This window comes from Schistocerca gregaria, chromosome 1 (assembly GCF_023897955.1).
Source record: "Schistocerca gregaria isolate iqSchGreg1 chromosome 1, iqSchGreg1.2, whole genome shotgun sequence".
NCBI lineage: Eukaryota > Metazoa > Arthropoda > Insecta > Orthoptera > Acrididae > Schistocerca > Schistocerca gregaria.
The window spans coordinates 736,762,488-736,784,181 of record NC_064920.1 but is presented as its reverse complement, the minus strand read 5'-3'; the positions used below and the strand labels follow the sequence as shown (position 1 = coordinate 736,784,181).

Sequence of the window (21,694 nt, the reverse complement as noted above, 5' to 3'; positions counted from 1 at the left end):
GGTTTATTGCACTGGGCGTGATACCCTCAGTATAAAAATCGGTTGATTGTAATTGATAATTGAACCTGATAGGTTTGAAATGATTGCACGATACAAATCCGTGCTTATTAACTACCTTCCAGGTGCAATCTCAACCCGCGTGAAGTTCCTCCTGCCCGTAAAAAAGGTAATCGGGGCACTTAATTGTCGGTGTAGATGAATGATGTAGGATCCAGTACAAAGCACTCTGAATAACTGTATGAACTGCTAAAAGTTCACCAGGCACCAGAGTAAGCTCTAGTTGTTATTTCCCATCCAGAATCTGAAGTTGGATTAACTCCATTCTGACTTGTAGTTTACTAAACATCCCTTGGGCGAAATAACAATGAGATGTTGAAGCTACATAGCCCTGTACAGCAAGAGTAGCAGATAAACATAGCCGTCCCAATGATTTATATCTTCTGGTTACCTATGGAACAAGCCTTCCTGAATAAAACATCTTTCTCCGTGAAAAACAGCATGGATTCTGAAAAAGCCGACTATACCTCATGGAACTCAAGTTCTTCACATCTGAAAGTTACGGTTAGAGGTAGTCAACTGGCTTCCATATTCCTTGATCAACAAAAAGTTTCACACAGTCTGGAAATTTTTTTTTTAGGTATCCCTAATCTGGTCCGCAACTGGACTGACGGATATAAGAAAGACACAAAGCTTCATTTTCTGTGTGGGAAATCCCTTTCTCCTTCAGATCGCCTACCAAATGTCCTCCTGGTACAAAAATTTCTAATTTCTAATTTATCTTTGATTAACACATTCTTCCGCTCTTTATGTTTCCACTTGCTATGTTTCCTAGCTCATTCGAGCCTCTTCTTTTTATATGTGGATTTCAGAGGTTTCCTCGCTCCCACACGTCCTTTGAAGCATGCATCAATCAATCTCCTTTTTACTGTTGCAACAGGTGTGTCTTTCTTGTTAATTTCTACCAATTCTGCATCGACGATAATGGAATGATGACAAGATTATGATGAAGACAACACAGCACTCAGCCTCTGGACAGATAAAATCGCCGGCGCGGCCAGGAAAAGAAATGGATAATATTACCTGTCAGTGAGAACAAAGCACACCTAAACATTACATGTTTACCTGTGATGCACTATCCTTTGAGTACTCAACCTTAGCCATGGTATTATATGTTATCTACAGGGAATTACATACCAATTACATTCATATGACAAAAGTCATGGGATAGCGATTTGCGATGAACAGATGACTGTAGTATCGTGTACACAATGTACAAAAAGGCAGTGCGGTGGCGGAGCTCTCATTTGTAGTCGAGTGACTCATATGAAAAGGCTTCCAACGCGATTATGACCTCTCGACGGAATAACACACTTTGAACGCGAAGTGGTAGTCGGAGCTACACGCTTGGAACATTCCATTTCGAAAATCACTAGGGGATTCAATATTCCGAGATCCCCAGCATCAAGACTGTGCCGAGAATATAAAATTTCAGGCGTTGCCTCTCACCACGGACAACGCAGTGGCTAACGGCCTTCACTTAACGACCGAGAGCAGCGGCGTTTGCTTAGAGTTGTCAGTGCTAACAGAAGAACAACACTGCATGAGGTAACCGCAGCAATCGGTGTAGGACGTACGATGAACTTAACCGATAGGACAGTGCGCCGAAATTTGGTATTAATGGGCTATGGCAATAGACTACCGACGCGACTGTCTTTGCTAACAGAAAGGTTGCAGGACCTCTCCTGGCCACAGACCATATCAGTTGGACCGCAGACGACTGGAAAACAGAGGCCTGGTCAGAAGAGTCCCGATCTCAGTTGGTAAGAGCTGATGGTAGGGTTCGAGTGTGGTTCCATAATGGTGGGGGCTGTTTTACATGGAGTGTACTAGGTCCTCTGGTCCAACTGCACCGATCATTGACTGGGAATGGTTATGTTCGGCTACATGGAGATCAATTGCAGCCATTTATGGACTTCATGTTCCCAAACAACGATGTCCCATCTCACTGGTTCAAAAATGGTTCAAATGGCTCTGAGCACTATGGGACTTATCTTCTGAGGTCATGTCCCCTACAACTTAGAACTACTTAAACCTAACTAACCTAAGGACATGACACACATTCATGACCGAGGCAGGATTCGAACCTGCAACCGTAGCGGTCGCGCGGTTCCAGACTGTAGCGCCTAGAGCCGCTCGTCCACGCCGGCCGGTCATCTCAATGGGCCACTACTATTCGTGACTGGTTTGAAGAACATTCTGCACAATTCGAGCCACCCAGATAGCCCGACATGATTGTCATCGAACATTTATGGGACGTTGTCGTGAGGTCAGTTCGTGCTCAAAATCCTGCATTGGCAACACTTTCGCAATTAGGGACGGCTACAGAGGCAACATGGCACAATATCTCTGCATGGGTCTTCCAAAGACTTGTTGAGGCCATGCCACGACCAGTTGCTGCATGACGCCGGGCAAAAGGACGTCGGACGCGATATCAGGAGGTATTCCGTGACTTTTGTCACTTCAGTGTATATGGCAGTTATTAGGCTTATTGAAGTTAATGAGCTGTTATGTTATTCTTAAATTCATACTACCTGAGGATGCCACATGATATTTCCGAAACACCTAGTACATCTACATACATACTCCGCAATCCACCATACGGCGCGTGGCGGAGGGTACCTCGTACCACAACTAGCATCTTCTCTCCCTGTTCTACTCCCAAACAGAACGAGGGGAAAATGACTGCCTATATGCCTCTGTACGAGCCCTAATCTCTCTTATCTTATCTTTGTGGTCTTTCCGCGAAATGTAAGTTGGCGGCAGTAAAATAGTACTGCAGTCAGCTTCAAATGCTGGTTCTCTAAATTTCCTCAGTAGCGATTCACGAAAAGAACGCCTCATTTCCTCCAGAGACTCCCACCCGAGTTCCTGAAGCATTTCCGTAACACTCGCGTGATGATCAAACCTACCAGTAATTTTTAACGTATTGATTTCACGGTGACAGAGCGGTCACGTCAAATGTCAGTAACACGAGACTTTTGACTGGGATGACGTTAGTGTCGACGAGTGTGTGAGGAAGAGGTGGGTTTGCAGGAGAGGCCGGCTGCCGGGTTCGAGCCCCGGCGGCTGGCACCTGCGGGCGGTTCCCACGCGTGGCTCGGCGGCGGCGGCGGCTGGCCGGAACGTCGCGCCGCCCCGCGCCGCCCCTCCCGCGTTGCCGGCGCCCCCGCCCCACCCCGCGGGCGGCGGGCGGGCAGAGCCGCTCGCTGCGCACGCCGGCCCTCAGTTCCAGTCCACCTGCACTCGCGAGCACTGCCGCCCGCCGGCCGCCCGTCGCCATGGAGATGGACGACTCGTGGGAGCATCACGTGACGCCGCTGCAGCTGCCGCCGACGCAGGCCGCCGACGACGAGCGCGACGCCTACCTGCAGCACCACGACGAGGTACGCGCCGCCGGCTGCCGGCTGGCGAAGGGGAAAACTCCTCGCCGTCGCCTGGGAGGGCAGCGGGGGAGGGGAGGGGGGCGGCGCCGCCGGAGGGAGGGGCGCGTGTCTCGATTATTAATGTACTATCGATGCCCCCTTATCAGGTGGCCATCTGAGCGGCCGGCGCCAGAGCCACTCTTCTGGAAGGCTGGCGGCGGCGGCGTAGTTGCGTGCCTCCTGGTTGCGGCCACGGCCCGTCGCGACTCCACGTTACTAATTTTACAGTTAATTAGCTATCACTAACGCGTTGTTAACGAATATACCAATCGTGTTCCGTACCCAAAGTCTACTAGGGAATACGAGACGGGAGACTTGAATGCCTTTCTGTCGGAATTTCACGATGACAGCTGTTTTATTCTTCTTGATAAACGGAGTGTCCCACAACTTTGTTTACATCCCGCCTCCCACACAATGACGGCCAAATAAGGACCTGCAAAGCTGTTACGCTATCAAGTGTTATATTTCAATTTGTACTGCAATGACATGAACCTCCTTACATCACCTGTATCACTAAAGGTAAACAAATTTACAACTTTCTGTCACGTCCTTCCAAAGAGACTGACGGTTGCCATCTTCCCTGTCCAAGATGAAATCAGTGGACTATATTTTGTGCTCAGCGTGGCCAAATAGGACGATATTGCAGTAAATTTAATGGTTTACCTTTCAGATGAAAGTAGCTTCAATGTCGCAGAAAGAGTACTGTAGATCCGTCCGTTTTTTAATTTTTTTTACCGTATGTATATGCGTCCTTCTACCAGTTTTCTTGTGTCACATTTAAAACGTACAAAGGTAACGTTGAAAGTAACAAATTTTATCAGTACTGGAACGTAATGACGTTGTGGATGCGACCCATGATAACCCGCCATGATAGTAATCAACGGTTCTTTCGTCAATAAAAATATGCCTTCTTCGTAATTACCATACACGATCTATATGAAACCGTTTGTTAACAATACGCATTACTAAAGCAGTAAAATGATACATGTGGGTTCTGTAGGAAACAACCAGTCTGAATATTTGCACAGAGAGACATTACTGCCATTGTGCATGGTTTAAAGTAATTTGTGGCTGAAGTCAGAATTTGCATTTACAGTCGATGAATTACTATCGTCAGGGTTCTTTCAATGGTACTGGATATAATTAAGCAACGCCATCTTTTCTTTGTCCTTTATGCACAAAATTTTGTACAGGTAAAATATTGTCACCTGATAAACTTCTTGGTAACCCTGACAACAAGCTATCGAGAAAGAAAGAAAGAGAATCGCCCAGGGCCTTTACAGTTCGTGGGCAACACAGGTCCAAATTATCACATGTTGCTCGCTCAGGAAATCCCTTAGAACGGATTTCCACAAGGCTTTGTGATGTTCTTTTTAGCTATTAGCTTCCTCGTCAGGCATGTCGCATATAACAGGCTATGTAACAACTAACGAGTCCAAGCAAGCGTGGTCTAGTTTTGAGAGCTAAGCAAATTACTCTACTTGAAAATAATTCTAAATTGATGCAACTAAGCAACTTAGTTTCTACAATGACTTTTACTCTGATCTTGCAAGTGAATTCGAGGGAAATAGTGTCCAGTACATTTACGAATGTCGTTAACTGGTTGTGGTAAAGGAAAAAAACCGTGGTATAGCATAAATACAATTACACTACAGTTTACTTCTTCAATAAGAAAAAGACAGTAATAGCAGCAAACTGGAAGAACCAGTCGAACACCAGAGAGAAAATAACACTGCAATCAGCCAAACTTTCGTTAACGGAACGATTTTCATTTTCGTAACTAGTTTCGAGACCAAACCTTTCTTCAGATGACATCATAAATTTCTCTTGCAAATATTACATTCTTTAATAAAGATTAGTTGTTCTGTCTAAAACAGCACACAGAATATTAGTTACTGTGGGCCAAATTGAACCACGGGACAATATGGGACCATATCGGTAACGGCTGAAGAGTTCTCAAGCCGTCAAGAACAAAAACCTGAAGTAATTATGTGGTTCACTCCGGAGGCATTATCTGTTGGTGAAGATACAAAGGGTAAAACTCCAGTATTTTGCTGAACCAGCCCAATATTATGATGATATGAGTCCTTTCTAGACTATTTCTGTAAGAATTCCTTTCGACAGAGCTACGTCTGCTTCTGCTAAATGCTACTGTTACCGAAGGACGTTAAAGCCCTAAAACAGATGAAACCACTAAGTTTATCGCAAACTACGGAAGCGGACAGTAACTTTGCTCGGCAATACTAGGGAAGGAACAGTCTGAGTTGCCACAGTAAGCATTCTGCATAGACGCGCAGCAAAAACGTTCATTTGCGTACGAATTAGGATCTTGATTATTACACGGCTACAACATATTTTTAATGAAAACGGTTAATTTTTAACTTCGGAGTTTGCAGATAAAACCAGGGGCTTTTGCTCCGCTATGTAGAGAACAGGAGTTGACGCATGAGCAGTGATATCTCTGAGCGATACCGGGGGTTCCTGCTCGTCCCTCTGGTATGACGTCACACTGAGGATAAGAAGCGGCAGCAAGGCACACGGCACGTGTCCCACCCGTCACCCGTTTACGCGCGGCAGCGTCCAGTCGGGTGTGCATTATCCGAAGAGCACTGACCAGCTGCCCCCGCGCGGGCGGGACGCAAACAGAGACACCCAGTTTGTCAGGCTTGCGGGAATAGGCGCCGACCCTTCTGTCACAAAGAGAACCGCGCTGGCGGTCGAGGGGTGGGCGCCGCCACCGCCGAGTCGCGTTCGCCTCACTACGCACCAGAGCGTGGACGACCCCAGGAAACCACACTGCGTGAAACTGTTTGGCACTACTGCCAAATGTTACTGGCAAATTATTATCAACATAGTAGACAGTGTCCGTAATTTCTCAAGAGAGGAAAAATTTAAGCTGAAAGTTTTTAATAAAATAAAGGGTTTTAACTGTTTATCATGGCCAGATTTGGACTTCTGAGTGAGTCTTTTCTGAAGTCTGACGAGGCGCCTAACATTTTTAAATGTAGACATTCCTTTTTTCCGATTTATTTTATTTATCGTATGGCAATACAGACACATAAGAAAGAAACAGACAAGTCACTAATATAACAAACGTTAATAACTGCAAACAAACGTTACTAATATAACAAAGTTTAAGTATTACAAACAAACATCAAGTCTATTAATATAATCTATCGACTATGGAGTTGCGAGCAGGGAGTAGTCGGGGCTCCCATTATAGGCTCTTCTGGAACACACTTCAACAATGTGGCTGATGGTTTGACTTTTTCCGCAGTCACACTGAGGGGATAGAATTTTACCTCATTTATACAGGGAGTAAGCACATCTGCCATGACGAGTTCTAATCCTATTTAGAGTGGACCATGTTTTGCGTGGTAGGTCAAAACCAGGTGGTTTTTGTCTGATTCAAGGCATGTTATGATTTTGCCATGCGTTCCATTTTTCAGACGATGCGTTTGTGGTACTGAAACCACCTTGTACACAGCTCCCTGCTGTTCTTGTTGACGGGTTCCTAGATCAAAGCCTATTAGTGTTTGGAGCCTCAATCTCTTCGTGGACTGGCAGGCTTCGATTTCCCATGATGTTTTTGTATTCACGTACAAGGGCGTCAGTACGTCGCAGGCGTGGCGGCGGGATGTGGCTTAATATTGAGAGCCATTGCGTTCGAGTGGGTTTAATTACTCCAGAAATCATTCTTAGAGTGTTATGCAACTGGACATCCACCTTTTTTACATGTGGGCTGTTTAGCCAAATCGGAGAACAGTATTGCGATATACCGAGCTTAATGACAACACGCGAAAGTATGTAAGGGATTTATTAGCTAATATACATTTTACATTGCAATGCCTGAAATGCACAATAAAAGACAAAGACTAGAAGCAAAAACAGAAAAGGACCAAGATTGGAAAAAAAACATTCTAATTTACTACAGAAGCATGGTAAATAGGAGTTAACGTATGAAGACTCGTTTGTTTCGTTACAATTTCGTTTAATTAGCCCAAAAGCGCCACAGAGATGCTACTCCAGTGGCAGAGGCGTTGTGCATCAGCGAGTGTTTTGCTGTTAAAAATTCAATAGCACAAGATTCTACAATAAAAAATCAATATATTCCTTGCTCCTCTGTGTATCTCGTGACAATACCACGAAGGTAAAATTACTAGATAGATTGCTGACAAGCGTACGTATCAACAGACACGGACACTTGCCAACAGTGAACCTGCCTGCGCACCATCCGTGACTGTAACAGGGAATGGGGGAAGTGAGAATGGTACACAGAGTTCTCTCCGCCAGTGGCTCACCAAGTATAGATGCAGATATAGATTCTTAATCTGTTTGCTTGGCTACTCAGTTTCACTGTCGTCTTTCACAGGAAACTATAGTTACCGATGAAAAATAATAGCAACAAACAAACGACTACAAAATTGTTAAGGCTTTCGTGGCCACTTGTTGATAAATTGCCTATTGGCTTCTGTCTCGGATTCTTCGACCGACGTTCATCTAATGATTTTACTGACGTATCGCCAGCACGAGTGGCTGGCATTGTCAAAGCGTCACCGGCAATGGAGGGTGTAGCTTTGACAATGCCAGCCACTCGTGCTGGCGAAACGTCAGTAAAATCATTAGATGAACGTCGGCCGAAGAACCCGAGACAGAAGCCAATAGGCAGTTTGTAAACAAACGACTGTTTCTTTGCATACTTTTTATATCGTGTTTAGCACGTCATGCTACATTTTTACGCAACATTAATACATAATTAGATGTATTTAGGTTTTGACCCTGTTGTTTCCAGTTTATTTATTGTACACAGTTAATGAAAAATCTGCTTTTTAAAAGTCAAGTATTAACTTTATAGATGTTGCAGGGTATTTACTTATTCGCCGGTTACATAAAACTCTGTAAAAGTAAACATGCCGCGCAATGTAAACGTAGGCTTCCGCGGCCGTTGTCACAGTCATTAAAATTCTCCTGGGTTTAAGACCGCATTGTCAACTATAAATTTCCGACGTTTCGCCGACTATTTCAAAAGGCCTTTCTCCGGGTGTACTGCTAACTGTACAGCTAGTAGTACACCCTGAAGTGAAAATAAAATCCGACGTTTCGGCGACTATTGTAAGGCGCCTTCCTCAGTGTGTACTGCTAACTGTACGGTTAGCAGTAAACCCTGTGGAAGGCATCTTGCAACTATCGCCGAAACGTCGGTATTTTATAGTTGACAACTCGGCCTCAAACCCAGAACAATTTTGTTGACTAAACACTGCCGTATTTAAGAACAGTTGGAAGCCATTTATGATCAAATACGTCTATCAGAATTTGATGCTTGTGGTAAAGCTAGCGAAAACTATCTAGTGTGTGAATTCAGCTACAAAGATTAACAAGAGCGTAACAGTTATTTTCTTAACCTCTACATAGTACACCATACTTTTGATTCCTCCCACCTAAATTGAACTTCTGATGTCTGACTCAGTCAGTTAAATTTGATTTCTAGTTTCAATTCGGAAAAGGATGCGAAAGAGATATAATAGTGAGGCGAGAGAGAGCCTTTCAAGCTTAACGGGATTTAACCGTCACACCTCGTTTTCTCTCATGACAAATGAAAAGATTTTTATCTGCAATATTACAGACAACAAAAAAAGATGTTTCTGTCGGTCCCTTGATTTTTCACGACGCTTTCTTTAGTAATGGTATATAATAAAAAAACTGGAAACAAGGAAGTCGAAAACAAAATCAATCGAACTTCGTGTGTCTTCATGTATACCACAATTAATGTGTTATGAAATGAAAAAAAATTAAACAGTTGTTGTTTGTGGCCATTATTTTACAGTATACAGCGAAACCAAATCAAATTCACTATATAGCTACAATAAATTAAGTGTCCGATATTTTTAATGGCTTATTGACGTGCCGGAAATGAATTGACTTTTGTCAAACATTTTAGAAACTAGTCTTCATAATGGAAGGTAATATTAAGAAATATTGCTCATGATGCGGTCTCTTGTGATATGCTCTCACAATATGCATGAACGTCTTGCATTATATTACCAAGCAATATTAGCCCAATGATTGGCCATAGACATTGAACTGCATTGTGCGATGTAGAGGGAAATGAGAATATTTAGTGGCCCTTGTTTCTGCTCCCCTTCCGCCATGTAAATGCCAACCGTATTTGCGTCCTATTCTCCAAGCAACCCTGTAAAATTTTTTGTATAGTCTTAATATCAGCTAATCTAGGAATAAAACGCATCACAGTGAAGCACATTTTCTCTGCGAAGAACATCTGGTAACTTTCCATCGTCTACAGCCGCAATAAAAAAAAGTGCGTAAGCTGCATAATTTTCCAAAATTTCGTGGTAGAGAGTAATGACCCTCACCGCCTGGATCTTGCAGCACTATTTCATTTTCGCGTCAAAATTTCTCTGTAAATTCTACCTTAAGTCGTCATTTTTTGTCCTCTGTTCTCTGGTTATTCCCTTATTATCACCATAAAAGATCTATTTGTGTTGACAGTGGCAACGGGTGTGTAAGAACAGTCCGATATGGTTATCGGCACGTTCGTTTTGGCACGCCACACAAAACGCGCGTGGTGATAGAAACAGACCGCCGTAAACACGACGTTTTTGATTAATAACTTTTGGCACTGTCCAAACGGGACAGTAGCTAATTTGGTTAGGATAAGAGAAAACAGAGCGTACTGAAAGACGTATGGCTGATGAAGAAACACGTTGTTGTGTCTTAATTTAACCATTGTGATTGTTTTTATAGCCGTTGCTTAGTAGATTTCCTAAGTTACAGAATGAAGAGTCCAGTATCAGTCACAATATGCGATTTTATTTAAGATATTCGATGATCCATTTCGAGGCGTGGAAGCTAAATATGATGAGTTTAATATCGTTATTTTACTATAGAACTATCGTAGTAGCTTTCAGCGGTTTAATTCCCTCTAAAATCGCTCACCTCGCAGTACTCCGCGGTACCTCTATGAACTGAAACCAAAGTCAAAGAGGGTCCCTTTGAAACGACGACAATCAGTTTCTTGTTCTAAGATTGTCAGCAGTTTTTAATAACTTCATCGACCAAGATATGTTGAATCTAAATCTTCTTCCGTGCCCTTAGAGCAGGCTTTTATTTATTTATTTATTTTTACCACATAGTAATCTTGATTGAAAGTAACAAACTAAAACAGTCTGTCGGGCTGTTAGTAAAATCTGTGACACTGTACTTCACGGGTTGTGCTCTATCAATTACGCAATCTGGCACTACTCTCGGACTCATTCAAAACTCATCCTATCGAAATATAATGTAACATAAAAATGGAGACTCTGTATTGTATTTTACTCGAAGGTTTTCAGTGATGTTGGTTGAATGAGTTGGTATAAGTACATTGTGGCCCCTGATTTCATATTATCCGGGCATTTGGCGGTGTTGAGACGAAATTTATTATGGCCTTTAGTACAAGTGAGATGAGTCTTTGGATAGTAAGAGTAAAATTAGCTAACAGTCAACTGTTTTTTTCTCTTTGAGAAACTTAACAATAAACCGCATCTAGTGTCTTTTCGATAGCACTTTTAGATCGGAGCATAGCTTCATCGTCAAAACTTGATTTGGTTAGCGAAGGACCTTCATTTCCATATCTACACGCGTCTTGTGATTATTTACTCACTGCGGTGTCAATACGCATTCACTGCGATGTCAACACGCGTGTTGATATGCCAATGAAGGTCCTTCGATAACCGCCAAGGCGCTGACGAAGAAGCTGTATTTCTAAATTACGTTGGCTAAGAAGAAACGATATGGAAAGGGGTAGTAGATCTTCTTTATTGCTAAGTTTTTCCATTCATTTCACTCCCGCATATTGCCAAGAATAGCCACAATCACTACCACGAATTTTTTTATCTTCCAAAATGTTTCTCCTGCTTGGTACTTTTACCAAATTGCATTAATGGATGAGAAAACGTGTGAATTCATTACGTGGTTCTTCAATAAGAGTGAGGCTGTCGCAGAAATCCGCAGCAATTTCCGATGGAAGGCTGCCGGACAGATGTTTTGTAGGCTTACTCGGAACGTTCGTGAGCATAAGTTCCAAGACTAATTAAGATACATATTCATTCTTCCCAGTTACGGGTCGAGTAATGGCCACGTTGGTAACATTTAGAAATTCCGGCTTACACGGAGGCGTAACGACATTCATCGCACATAGATCGACGAACGGATTTCCTCTGCTGAACAGCACGTGGTGTTTCGTTGAGTACAGATGTAAACACAGATTTAGCTGTATTTGTGGTCCCCAGTCCAAATTCTGGTCTGATGTAGCTCTTCCATTTACCTATCTTTCGCATAACTACTACAACCGCTATCCATTTAATCTTTCTTACCGAAATCCCCTTCTATAATTTGTTCCCACTTTCCCCCTCTCACCACCGCCCCTCCTCCCACATCCCACGCACACAGTTGCGCGCTCACATACACGCACACACACACACACACACACACACACACACACACACACACACACACACACACAACAATTACAAACTAATCAAGCTTTGAGGCCTCAGGTTGTGTTCAAACGACCGCTTCTTTTAGTGAAGTTGTGTCATAAAATATCTTTTCTGTACTGTTCGAATCATTACTTGTTCATTAGTTATCCGATCTACCAGTCTAACTTTCTGCATGCCACCACATTTCAAAATCTTCCATGCTCTTCTTGTGTGAACCATTTTTGACATAATTTTCACTTACGCACAAGGCTACACTTAAGAGAAATAATTTCAGAAATCGATGTTGAAAATTTCTGTACTTCAGAAATGATTTTCTTGCTGCTTTCTGTGTTTTATGTACTCTGTATTTTGGTAGTCGTCAGTTATCTTATTGCCCAAGCATAAAACTCATTTAGCACTTCAATGTCCCGTTTTATAGTCCCTCAGCATTGCCTGATTGAATTCAGTTACATTCCATTATCCTTGTTACATCTTTGTTGATATTCATCACATAACCTGTTTTCAGGACACTAAAGATTCCGTTCATGTACTCTTGCAAGTCTTTTGCCGTGGACAGAATTAAACATCAAAAATCTATTTCTTCTGCCTTAAGGAACCAAGAGAAATATGCTAATTTCTTTAACAGATTTCACTTGGTTTTCTTCACTGCTTATTGAACGTGCATTATGAATAACATTGAAGTCTACAACCCTGTGTCACCCACTTCTCAGTAACCTTTCGGTCTCCATTTTTTATGCTTGATATCTTTAGAATTTCAAAATGTGTGTTTCAGTCAAGATTTTAAATAGTTTTCTGTAAGTGTACTAATGCTACAAACGTCGGTTGGCCATTCTCAAAAATATGTCGCAGTGGCAATATGCCCTCACGTGTTCTTACATATTGCTAGAACCCCATGTGTGGATCACTGGGGGAGAGCTGTTACGGGTCATGGTCACACCTCCCCCAAACAAATGTCGAATAATACAGTATCGCGAGAATTAAGAGTCTCGAAAATTGGAAGAAATTTTAAAGAACTAAAGTCTTTGTTGAACACGGGATATTTTTCAGCTGAGTTCTTGAAGGTGAGCCCACGTGGACTGGTTTGCGGCGTAAACGGCAGCCACGAAAGGGGGGCCGATTAACATCCTGAATTTAGCGACAGCCAACAACAAATCTGACACGGTTCATGAGTAAACAGGTGGGCCCAACAAACGGTAAGAAGTTGAGAGAGTGCAGGACAGAAGGGGAAAGATAGTCCTCTAAAAAAGAATAACAGGAAGACTGATTTTCCCGGACTTCCGTGATAACGACAGAAAAAATACAGCATTCGCTCCATTTACATGCTGAAGTAACTGTAGCCTACAGATCTGTCTTCATAATGGTAGCTGTATGTGAAATACCGATAATAGTGGATGCACACGTTTATTTGATACAGTATAGCCGGCTTGGTGGCCGAGCGGTTCTAGGCGCTACAGTCTGGAACCGCGGGACCGCTACGTTCGCAGGTTCGAATCCTGCACCGGGCACCGATGTGTGTGATGTCCTTAGGTTAGTTAGGTGTAAGTAGTTCTAATTTGTAGGGGACTGTTGACGTCCGAAATTAAGTCCAATAGTCCTCAGAGCAATTTGAACCATTTTTTTTATACAATATAAATCTTGATGCTATCTAAGTTTTTAAAGCAATTTCGTGACGTAGGAACTTCTCAAGGTTTTGGACAAATGCCTTTCGGACTATGTATTTATCTGAATTGTAATTTCCTGGGAGTTATGTTGAAGGGATGTACAAAGCATCGGTTTAAACAAATTATATAAAATGTTGTGATACAATATTAATAATAATATATTGTTATTATTTTTAAAATCTAAGGCTTTTGTGGCTTGTTAAAAGTGGGGGTGTTAGCAGATTTTATTTGGAGGGATGGGGGAGGGGGGGGGGGAAGAAGGGGAGACATAACGATCTACTCTGGAACAGCGCCTGCGACTTCTCCGATGGTAAAACGTAGGAATTCCAGCTTACGCGGAGACGTATAAACATTCGTCTGACACACGACTCAAGGCTGGATTTTTGAAGGGGTGGAAACGATTCTGACACACGAGTTTCCTCTGGTTAACACAGTTGAGCGCTGACGTCTACATCTACATCTACATGATTACTCTGCAATTTAAGTGCTTGGCAGAGGGTTCATCGAACCACAATCATACTATCTCCCTACCATTCCACTCCCGAACAGCGCGCGGGAAAAACGAACACCTAAACCTTTCTCTTGGAGATCTGATTTCTCTTGTTTTATTTTGATGATCATTCCTACCTATGTAGGTTGGGCTCAAGAAAATATTTTCGCATTCGGAAGAGAAAGTTGGTGACTGAAATTTCGTAAATAGATCTCGCCGCGACGAAAAACGTCTTTGCTTTAATGACTTCCATCCCAACTCGCGTATCATATCTGCCACACTCTCTCCCCTATTACGTGATAATACAAAACGAGCTGCCCCTTTTTTGCACCCTTTCGATGTCCTCCGTCAATCCCACCTGGTAAGGATCCCACACCGCGCAGCAATATTCTAACAGAGGACGAACGAGTGTAGTGTAAGCTGTCTCTTTAGTGGACTTGTTGCATCTTCTAAGTGTCCTGCCAATGAAACGGAACCTTTGGCTCGCCTTCCCCACAATATTATCTATGTGGTCTTTCCAACTGAAGTTGCTCGTAATTTTTACACCCAGGTACGTAGACGCAGATCCAGCAGCAGTTCAGTGTACCGACCACCGTGACCTCGAGAGACTGTATAGAGACACATTACAGACTGACGTATACGGTGCCAATATTTGATGGTGACATCCAGCAGGAAGACAACAGCCGCGAGTGTTGCTCGGCGGTCTCTCTCTTGTGCGGCAAACTGATTTTGTGCACATGGGGGGACGGAAGCGGCAGAGCGTTTTACAGTCGGTGTGTGGCGAAGTTGTGGCCACCCGTGGTGGCAGCTTGGGCAGTGGCGGAATTCCGGCAAGTGCGCGCCTACCTGTCGCTGGCGACGCCGCACGGCAGGCACGGCTCGGCTCTGTGTGTGGGGCGGCCGGCGCCTCGCCGCCCGCGCCAGAGGCCGCCTGCCGATCGCTCACGCCCCGTGGCGCCCACCGCTTTTTCTTGCGCCCTTGTCACCGCATGGCGTCGCCCTGCCTGGCACCTGCCCGCTTGCAGGGACTGTGTCTCTTAGGAATGGGCCGTTCGCGAACTAACGGGCCCAAAGGAACGGTTCACCAAGCTGAACGGAACGAGCGAGCAACGAATTCTAAGGAACGGTCTTTCGTAGTTCACTTCGGTCGCGGATTGCTACTCATAGTTCCCGAGAACGAGAAACGGTCGTTCTGGTTCTCGTAACGGCGCGTCGGCCAGTCTCGTTCCACCCTCGGTCCCGTTCCCGTCTATTGCGATCTCGCTCTCGCTCGGACGGACTCGTTCTTCTTCGCGTGGCCACTCGCCGCAGTTCCACTGCCGACTGTTCATAGTTCAGTATCGAGTAGTTGTTTGTGTCGTTCGCTGCGCAAGCCCATTCTACATCAGTTTCAAACATTTTTTTGAACTCTGAACTTTTCGGTTTTTTCGTATTCTACTCAGCGTCCATGACCGCTAATAAAAATGTATTTTATAATTAAAGAATAATATAATAATTCCAATCCCAAAGAAAGCAGGTGTTGACAGATGTGAAAATTACCGAACTATCAGTTTAATAAGTCACAGCTGCAAAATACTGACGCGAATTCTTTACAGACGAATGGAGAAACTGGTAGAATCCGACCACGGGGAAGATCAGTTTGGATTCCGTAGAAATGTTGGAACACGTGAGGCAATACTGACCCTACGACTTAACTTAGAAGCTAGATTAAGGAAGAGCAAACCTACATTTCTAGCATTTGTAGACTTAGAGAAAGCTTTTGACATTGTTGACTGGAAAACTCTCTTTCAAATTCTGGAGGTGGCAGGGGTAAAATACAGGGAGCGAAAGGCTATTTACAATTTGTACAGAAACCAGATGGCAGTTATAAGAGTCGAGGTACGTGAAAGGGAAGCAGTCGTTGGGAAGGGAGTGAGACAAGTTTGTAGCCTCTCCCCGATGCTATTCAATCTGTATATTGAGCAAGCACTAAAGGAAACAAAAGAAAAATTCGGAGTAGGTATTAAAATCCATGGAGAAGAAATAAAAACTTTGAGAATTGCCGATGACATTGTAATTCTGTCAGAGACAGTAAAGGACTTGGAAGAGCAGTTGATCGGAATGGACAGTGTCTTGAAAGGAGGGTATAAGATGAACATAAACAAAAACAAAACGAGGATAATGTAATGTAGTTGAATTAAGTCGGGTGATGCCGAGGAAATTAGATTAGGAAATGAGACACTTAAAGTAGTAAAGGAGTTTTGCTATTTGGGTAGCAAAATAACTGATGATGGTCGATGTAGATAGGATATGAAATGTAGACTTGCAATGGCAAGGAAAGCGTTTCTGAAGAAGAGAAATTTGTTAACATCGAGTATAGATTTAAGTGGCAGGAAGTCGTTTCTGAAAGTATTTGTATGTAGTATAGCCATGTATGGAAGTGAAACATGGACGATAAATAGTTTGGACAAGAAGAGATTATAAGCTTTCGAAATGTGGTGCTACAGAAGAATGCTGAAGATTAGATGGGTAGATTACATAACTAATGAGGAGGTACTGAATAGAATTGGCGAGAAAGAGGAGTTTGTGGCACAATTTGACTAGAAGAAGGGATCGGTTGGTAGGACATGTTCTGAGATATCAAGGATCACCAATTTGGTATTGGAGGGCAGCGTGCAGGATAAAAATCGTAGAGGGAGACCAGGAGATGAATACACTAAGCAGATTCAGAGGAATGTAGGTTGCAGTAGGTACTGGGAGACGAAGAAGCTTGCACAGGATAGAGTAGCATGGAGAGCTGCATCAAACGTCTCAGGACTCAAGACCACAACAACAACAGGTCACAAAAGGGCATATCAGCTTACTTCACTATTTCGATAAATAGCTGAAGAAATGCTTGTAAAAAGGCAAGGTTTTTTGTTATTACACATGCAAAGGAAGTCGGCACGGCACAAACGAATGACTATTTTCCGTCTTTTTTTGACCCAAGGTGAAAGGGCATGTTCATTGTTATGGAAGGCAGACCGACTTACAACCGAATGAAGCCCGCGCTCCATAATCGCGTGTCTGGTGTCACAATTTGTAAAGAAAATACGACAACTTCTACAATATTATTTCAGTGGTACAGGGTGGCGCAAAAAAATCGGCCTCGAGTACTAGACTGCACATTGTCGCCCACCAATCATCATCTATTTTTTCGAAGTTGTTGTTTGCATTAGCTTTTTTGTTATGTCTTCACTGCCTAATTATTACATGCCGCACGCTATTAGCCGAGCGGTCTAGGACGCTGCAGTCACGGACTGTGCGAGTGGTCCCGGCGGAGGTTCGAGTCCTCCCTCAAGCATGGCTGTGTGTGTTTGTCCTTAGAATAATTTAGGTTAAGTAGTTTGTAAGCTTAGGGACTGATGACCTTAGCATTTAAGTCCCATAAGATTTTACTCAAACTTGAACTTTTTATTCTGCTCTTAGCGGTCAACAAATCGTTCGTAACTCGGGGCCTGTACTCGGGGCAGGTTTTTCGTGCTCCACCGTATATTATTCCCGTGCGATCAGCACATAACGCTACAGTTGGCTAAACGAGAGGTTTTGCAGAATCACACAACTGTGTGAGAATTCTGGTATGAATAAAATCTCTGTACTCCAGGGGGCAGGCAAGTGCCCCTCGTTTGAGCCTTCCATCTTCAGTGAGCTATGCTACTAATTTTTCGTAAGAACCATATAACAAGCGCAAATGAACGGTGAACGAGTAAAAATGAACGATTCCCAAAAAAGAGCGATCACCAGTGAACTAGTTCCCAAGGATGAACGAGTTTTCCTATCTTTAGTGTCCCTCGTAATGACAGCCTTCCAGGGAACAGCCTATCTCTTGCTTTCCCCATTTTCGCGAAGTAAATTCTACAGATTTTACACTGATTTCATAGTAGCTTCCGATCGTATTAAGAGAGGTCGTCTCTTCCAGATACTTGACAGCAGGGATTTCCCTAGATATTTAACAGAAGTCACAAAAACTGTTTGTGGATCTACGTTGCTGTTTCCGACTTCAGTTGCGACCCTGATTTGATGCAGCTACTCTGTCCTGTGTCAGCCTCTTCATCCCAGAGTAACTGCTGCAGCCTACATCAGTTTCAGTCTGCTTTTTGCTGTCATTCCCTGGTCTCCCTCTACAATTTTATCCCCCCCCCCCCCCAACATTTCTCACCATCACAAGCCGGAGGGCGCCTATGTCACAGCATGTGACACTGCAGGTCTTACGAGTGCCAGCACCTGTCGCCGGCAGGGAGCGAGTAACTAATTCAGAGTAATTTAATAATTTTAGAACGCATGTTTAAATACATGCAAGCTCTCGATACCACACGACATAGCTAAGTCCTTCAGTAGGTACCTTCATACCGACACACTGATTTCCCATGGCCCCAGCACGGAGCCGAGTGTTCGCGAAGTGCGGTGGACAAGACGACTAGTGTGACGTCACTAGCTCTTTGTGACGCCCGTATTTCTCGTGCGCCCCATACAAACCTGACCATACCTTGACGCCTCAGGACATGTCTTATCAACCGATCCCTTCTTTAGCCAAATTGTGACACAAATTTCATCTTTCCCCATTTCGATTCAGCACCTCTTAGGTAGCTACTCGATCTAGCTACCTTATCTTCAGCGCTCTCCTGTAGCTCCGCGTTTCGAAAGTCACTGTTCTCTTCTTGTCTGAACTGCCTATCCTCTGCGTTTCGCTACAGTACAAGGCTGCAAAACAGGCAAATACCGTTAGAAAAAACTTCCTGAGAAACTAATATTACATTAGAGACCCTCCCCAGCTTCGCACTACTAGCGCTAAGTATCTATAACGGACGGCTTGGCTGACGTAGCAGTAAAAAATTACAAGCACTCACTTCCTCGTCAGTCTATCTCTTTATTGATGAAAAGCTAACAAAATCCCTCCAGCAGTTTCTCAGACAAAAAGAAAAACGCCGGAGGACCTTATAATATGTATAGATTTCAACAGTTTCCTTTTTTTCGGAAATGTTTTTCTTGCTATTGCCGGACTTCATTTTATATCCTCTCTGCTTCGGTCGTCGTCAGTTATTTCGCTGACCAAAAAGAGAAACTCACCCACTGCTTTTCATGTCTCATCTGATATAAACTCCTCGCTATCCTTGATTTAATTCGATCACAGTCACTTACCATTGTATATTTATGTGGTAAATGTCGGGGGCCGCATTACCCTCACTAGGTGTTCGTAAAGTTTTGGACGCTAGTCACGTTTAGACTGACGCGCGATGAATATTGATTTAGGGTGTTGATGATCTCCTACGGGCGTATTTTTTTTAAGGTGTAAGATTCTGGTGTACGAGTCACCGATACCCACCCCAGAATAGACACTTCAGACGATCTGTTTGGCTGGCAAAAGCAACAGCCATTATTCGTGAAACACCTGGTTGTTTTGAGTGAATTGTTAGACAATCATTAGCACGCAGTTGTAAATAGTAACTTAATGAAAGCAGGCGTCAACTCTATAAAACAATACTCATCACACAACAGTTTGAACACCGTGTCTACCATCAAAACCTTCATGGAACCCTAGGGGGGAGACGATGCATCAGTGACATATTAAAATTTATTTGTCTAGATCACTAGTTTATGAAATGCTATCACCGGTTTGTATTGTGCTATCAATCATCTTCAGAAAAGAAATTTCGTTAATAATGCAGTAGGCCACATGTTGTGCAATCAAGTACTGGGTGATTACAACTGTGTGACGAGTTTGTTATAAACAGACCCAATATGTTCAGAGTCGCAGGCTTTCACGAACTTTTTTAATGCATCATACGACATTAAGTTTATGGCAACTATACTGTTTATCACCCGCACTTTTTAATGTATGCACAACGAAATCCTTCTGGAATGAATAAACTAACTACCATTTTACTCTTATAATCTTAAAAAATCCATACTATATATTGACGATATCATCTGCAAACAGCAAATTTTGCCAAAAGTGAGAATAACCTACAAAGAGTAGCATATCAGCTACGAAGAATCATACAACTTGCAGATATCTGATAACAAAAAAAGGTTTCGACATTTCACGGAAGAAACAAAATTATGTCAAAAATTGTAGTAAATGGGGAAGTACTTGTGTAAATAACAAATTTTAGTTCTTGGGATGCAATAAATCACATTAACACGTAATTTATTTTCAGTATAAGATACAGAATGTTGTTTTATTCATGCTAGATCTTTACGAACTCCGTGGCTGTTATAAAGGATTACCGCCGCTCCCTGTCGTAATGCATAGAAGGGAAACCTGGGCAACACGTGGAGAACCCAATGTGCGGAAATGATGTTTCTCAGACATGTAGCAGGGTATACAAGTTAAAACCGAAATCTAAATGCAGAAAGCAGAATATCTAAATTAAAAAAGGAAGAACAATACAGAAGTAAATGAAAAGAACATATCACAAGGGTGGAGCATGGCAGACTACTAAAAATACTACCAAAAAAAAAAAAAAGAAGAAATAGGGAAACCTAAAGCCAAATGGAAGGACCTAACTCTATAAGGGGGCATAAATGGCAAAGCCTAATAAGTGCAGCAGATGATAACGATTTCCACTGAATGCATTATAAAGCATTGTTCGGGACGTGTTAAGCGAGATTCACACAGGACATCACGGAACAGAAATTCAAAACATGTCACAATGCGTCTGAAATGGCTTCATTCACACAGATCATCAACGAAACGGGACCAAAATTAATGGACCGTCACCATCGAGGACATACGGGAAGAAAGTTTTAAGGCTGACACAGAACGGTGGTGTTCTCTGCTAAAGTCGGAAGTTAACCAACTCGTCCCGCTGCACCATTTTACAGCAATGAATTTTCTGCTTTTATGTTTTTCTAAACTCGTTTGCTTTTTCTCTGTACCATATTTCGCAGCTTGTACGAGGACTTGATGTTTGACCCACAAAAAAAGCCTAAGTATCTGAGAGCGATAAATGATTTAGGTTTTGCAATTCCTCTACAAAGAAAAATCCTGAACCGTGCACAAATAATACCTTACACAGAAAAAAAGATTTTTGACTGAAAATTGTTTCACTAACAAAAAAAGGAAGGTCATTTCTACTGAAGGAGGAAAATAGATTTTTAACATTATGTGACACTCAGAAAGGAAAGAAGACACAAAGAACAAAGTAAGAACGCGCTGCGTACTGCCTTTTAAATATTGCGTTTTCTGCTTGTACACACATATTTTTCTCGAGCAAATTTATGTTTCGGAATATTTGGATGACACTTTCCTTGTTTTTTAGTGCTCACTGTATGGAAAATTTACCGTAAGCCTTTTTCATGAACATGGGTTACGAATTTTGTTTTGGCCCTTAGTAAACTCTGCGATCATCACTACTTCCTTAATGCTGAGGAGTACATATTGTCTGTTTGTAAGGCTGGTGCCCCATCATAGCCTCACTTCCACCGCTCAGTTCTGGGCTCAGATGACGGAATTTACACAAACATTACTGCGTGAAGGACACGCAGATCACCGCCAGAGCTGGGGCGACGCCCGCTTGCAGGTGCATAAAGAATGTTGTTCCA

The 21,694-nt window shown here is 43.0% G+C and overlaps 1 protein-coding gene across 1 annotated transcript in view; it reads left to right on the top strand.

Moving 5' to 3' along the window:
- The first annotated feature begins 3,303 nt into the window (after positions 1 to 3,303).
- The window catches only part of LOC126267208 (homeobox protein araucan-like), a 629,127-nt gene continuing 610,736 nt past the window's right edge, over positions 3,304 to 21,694 (top strand). Inside the window, exon 1 of the mRNA XM_049972192.1 lies at positions 3,304 to 3,443. Within this exon, the coding sequence (XP_049828149.1) occupies positions 3,339 to 3,443 (105 nt within the window). The 5' untranslated portion in view covers positions 3,304 to 3,338. The remainder of the gene's footprint in view (positions 3,444 to 21,694) is intronic.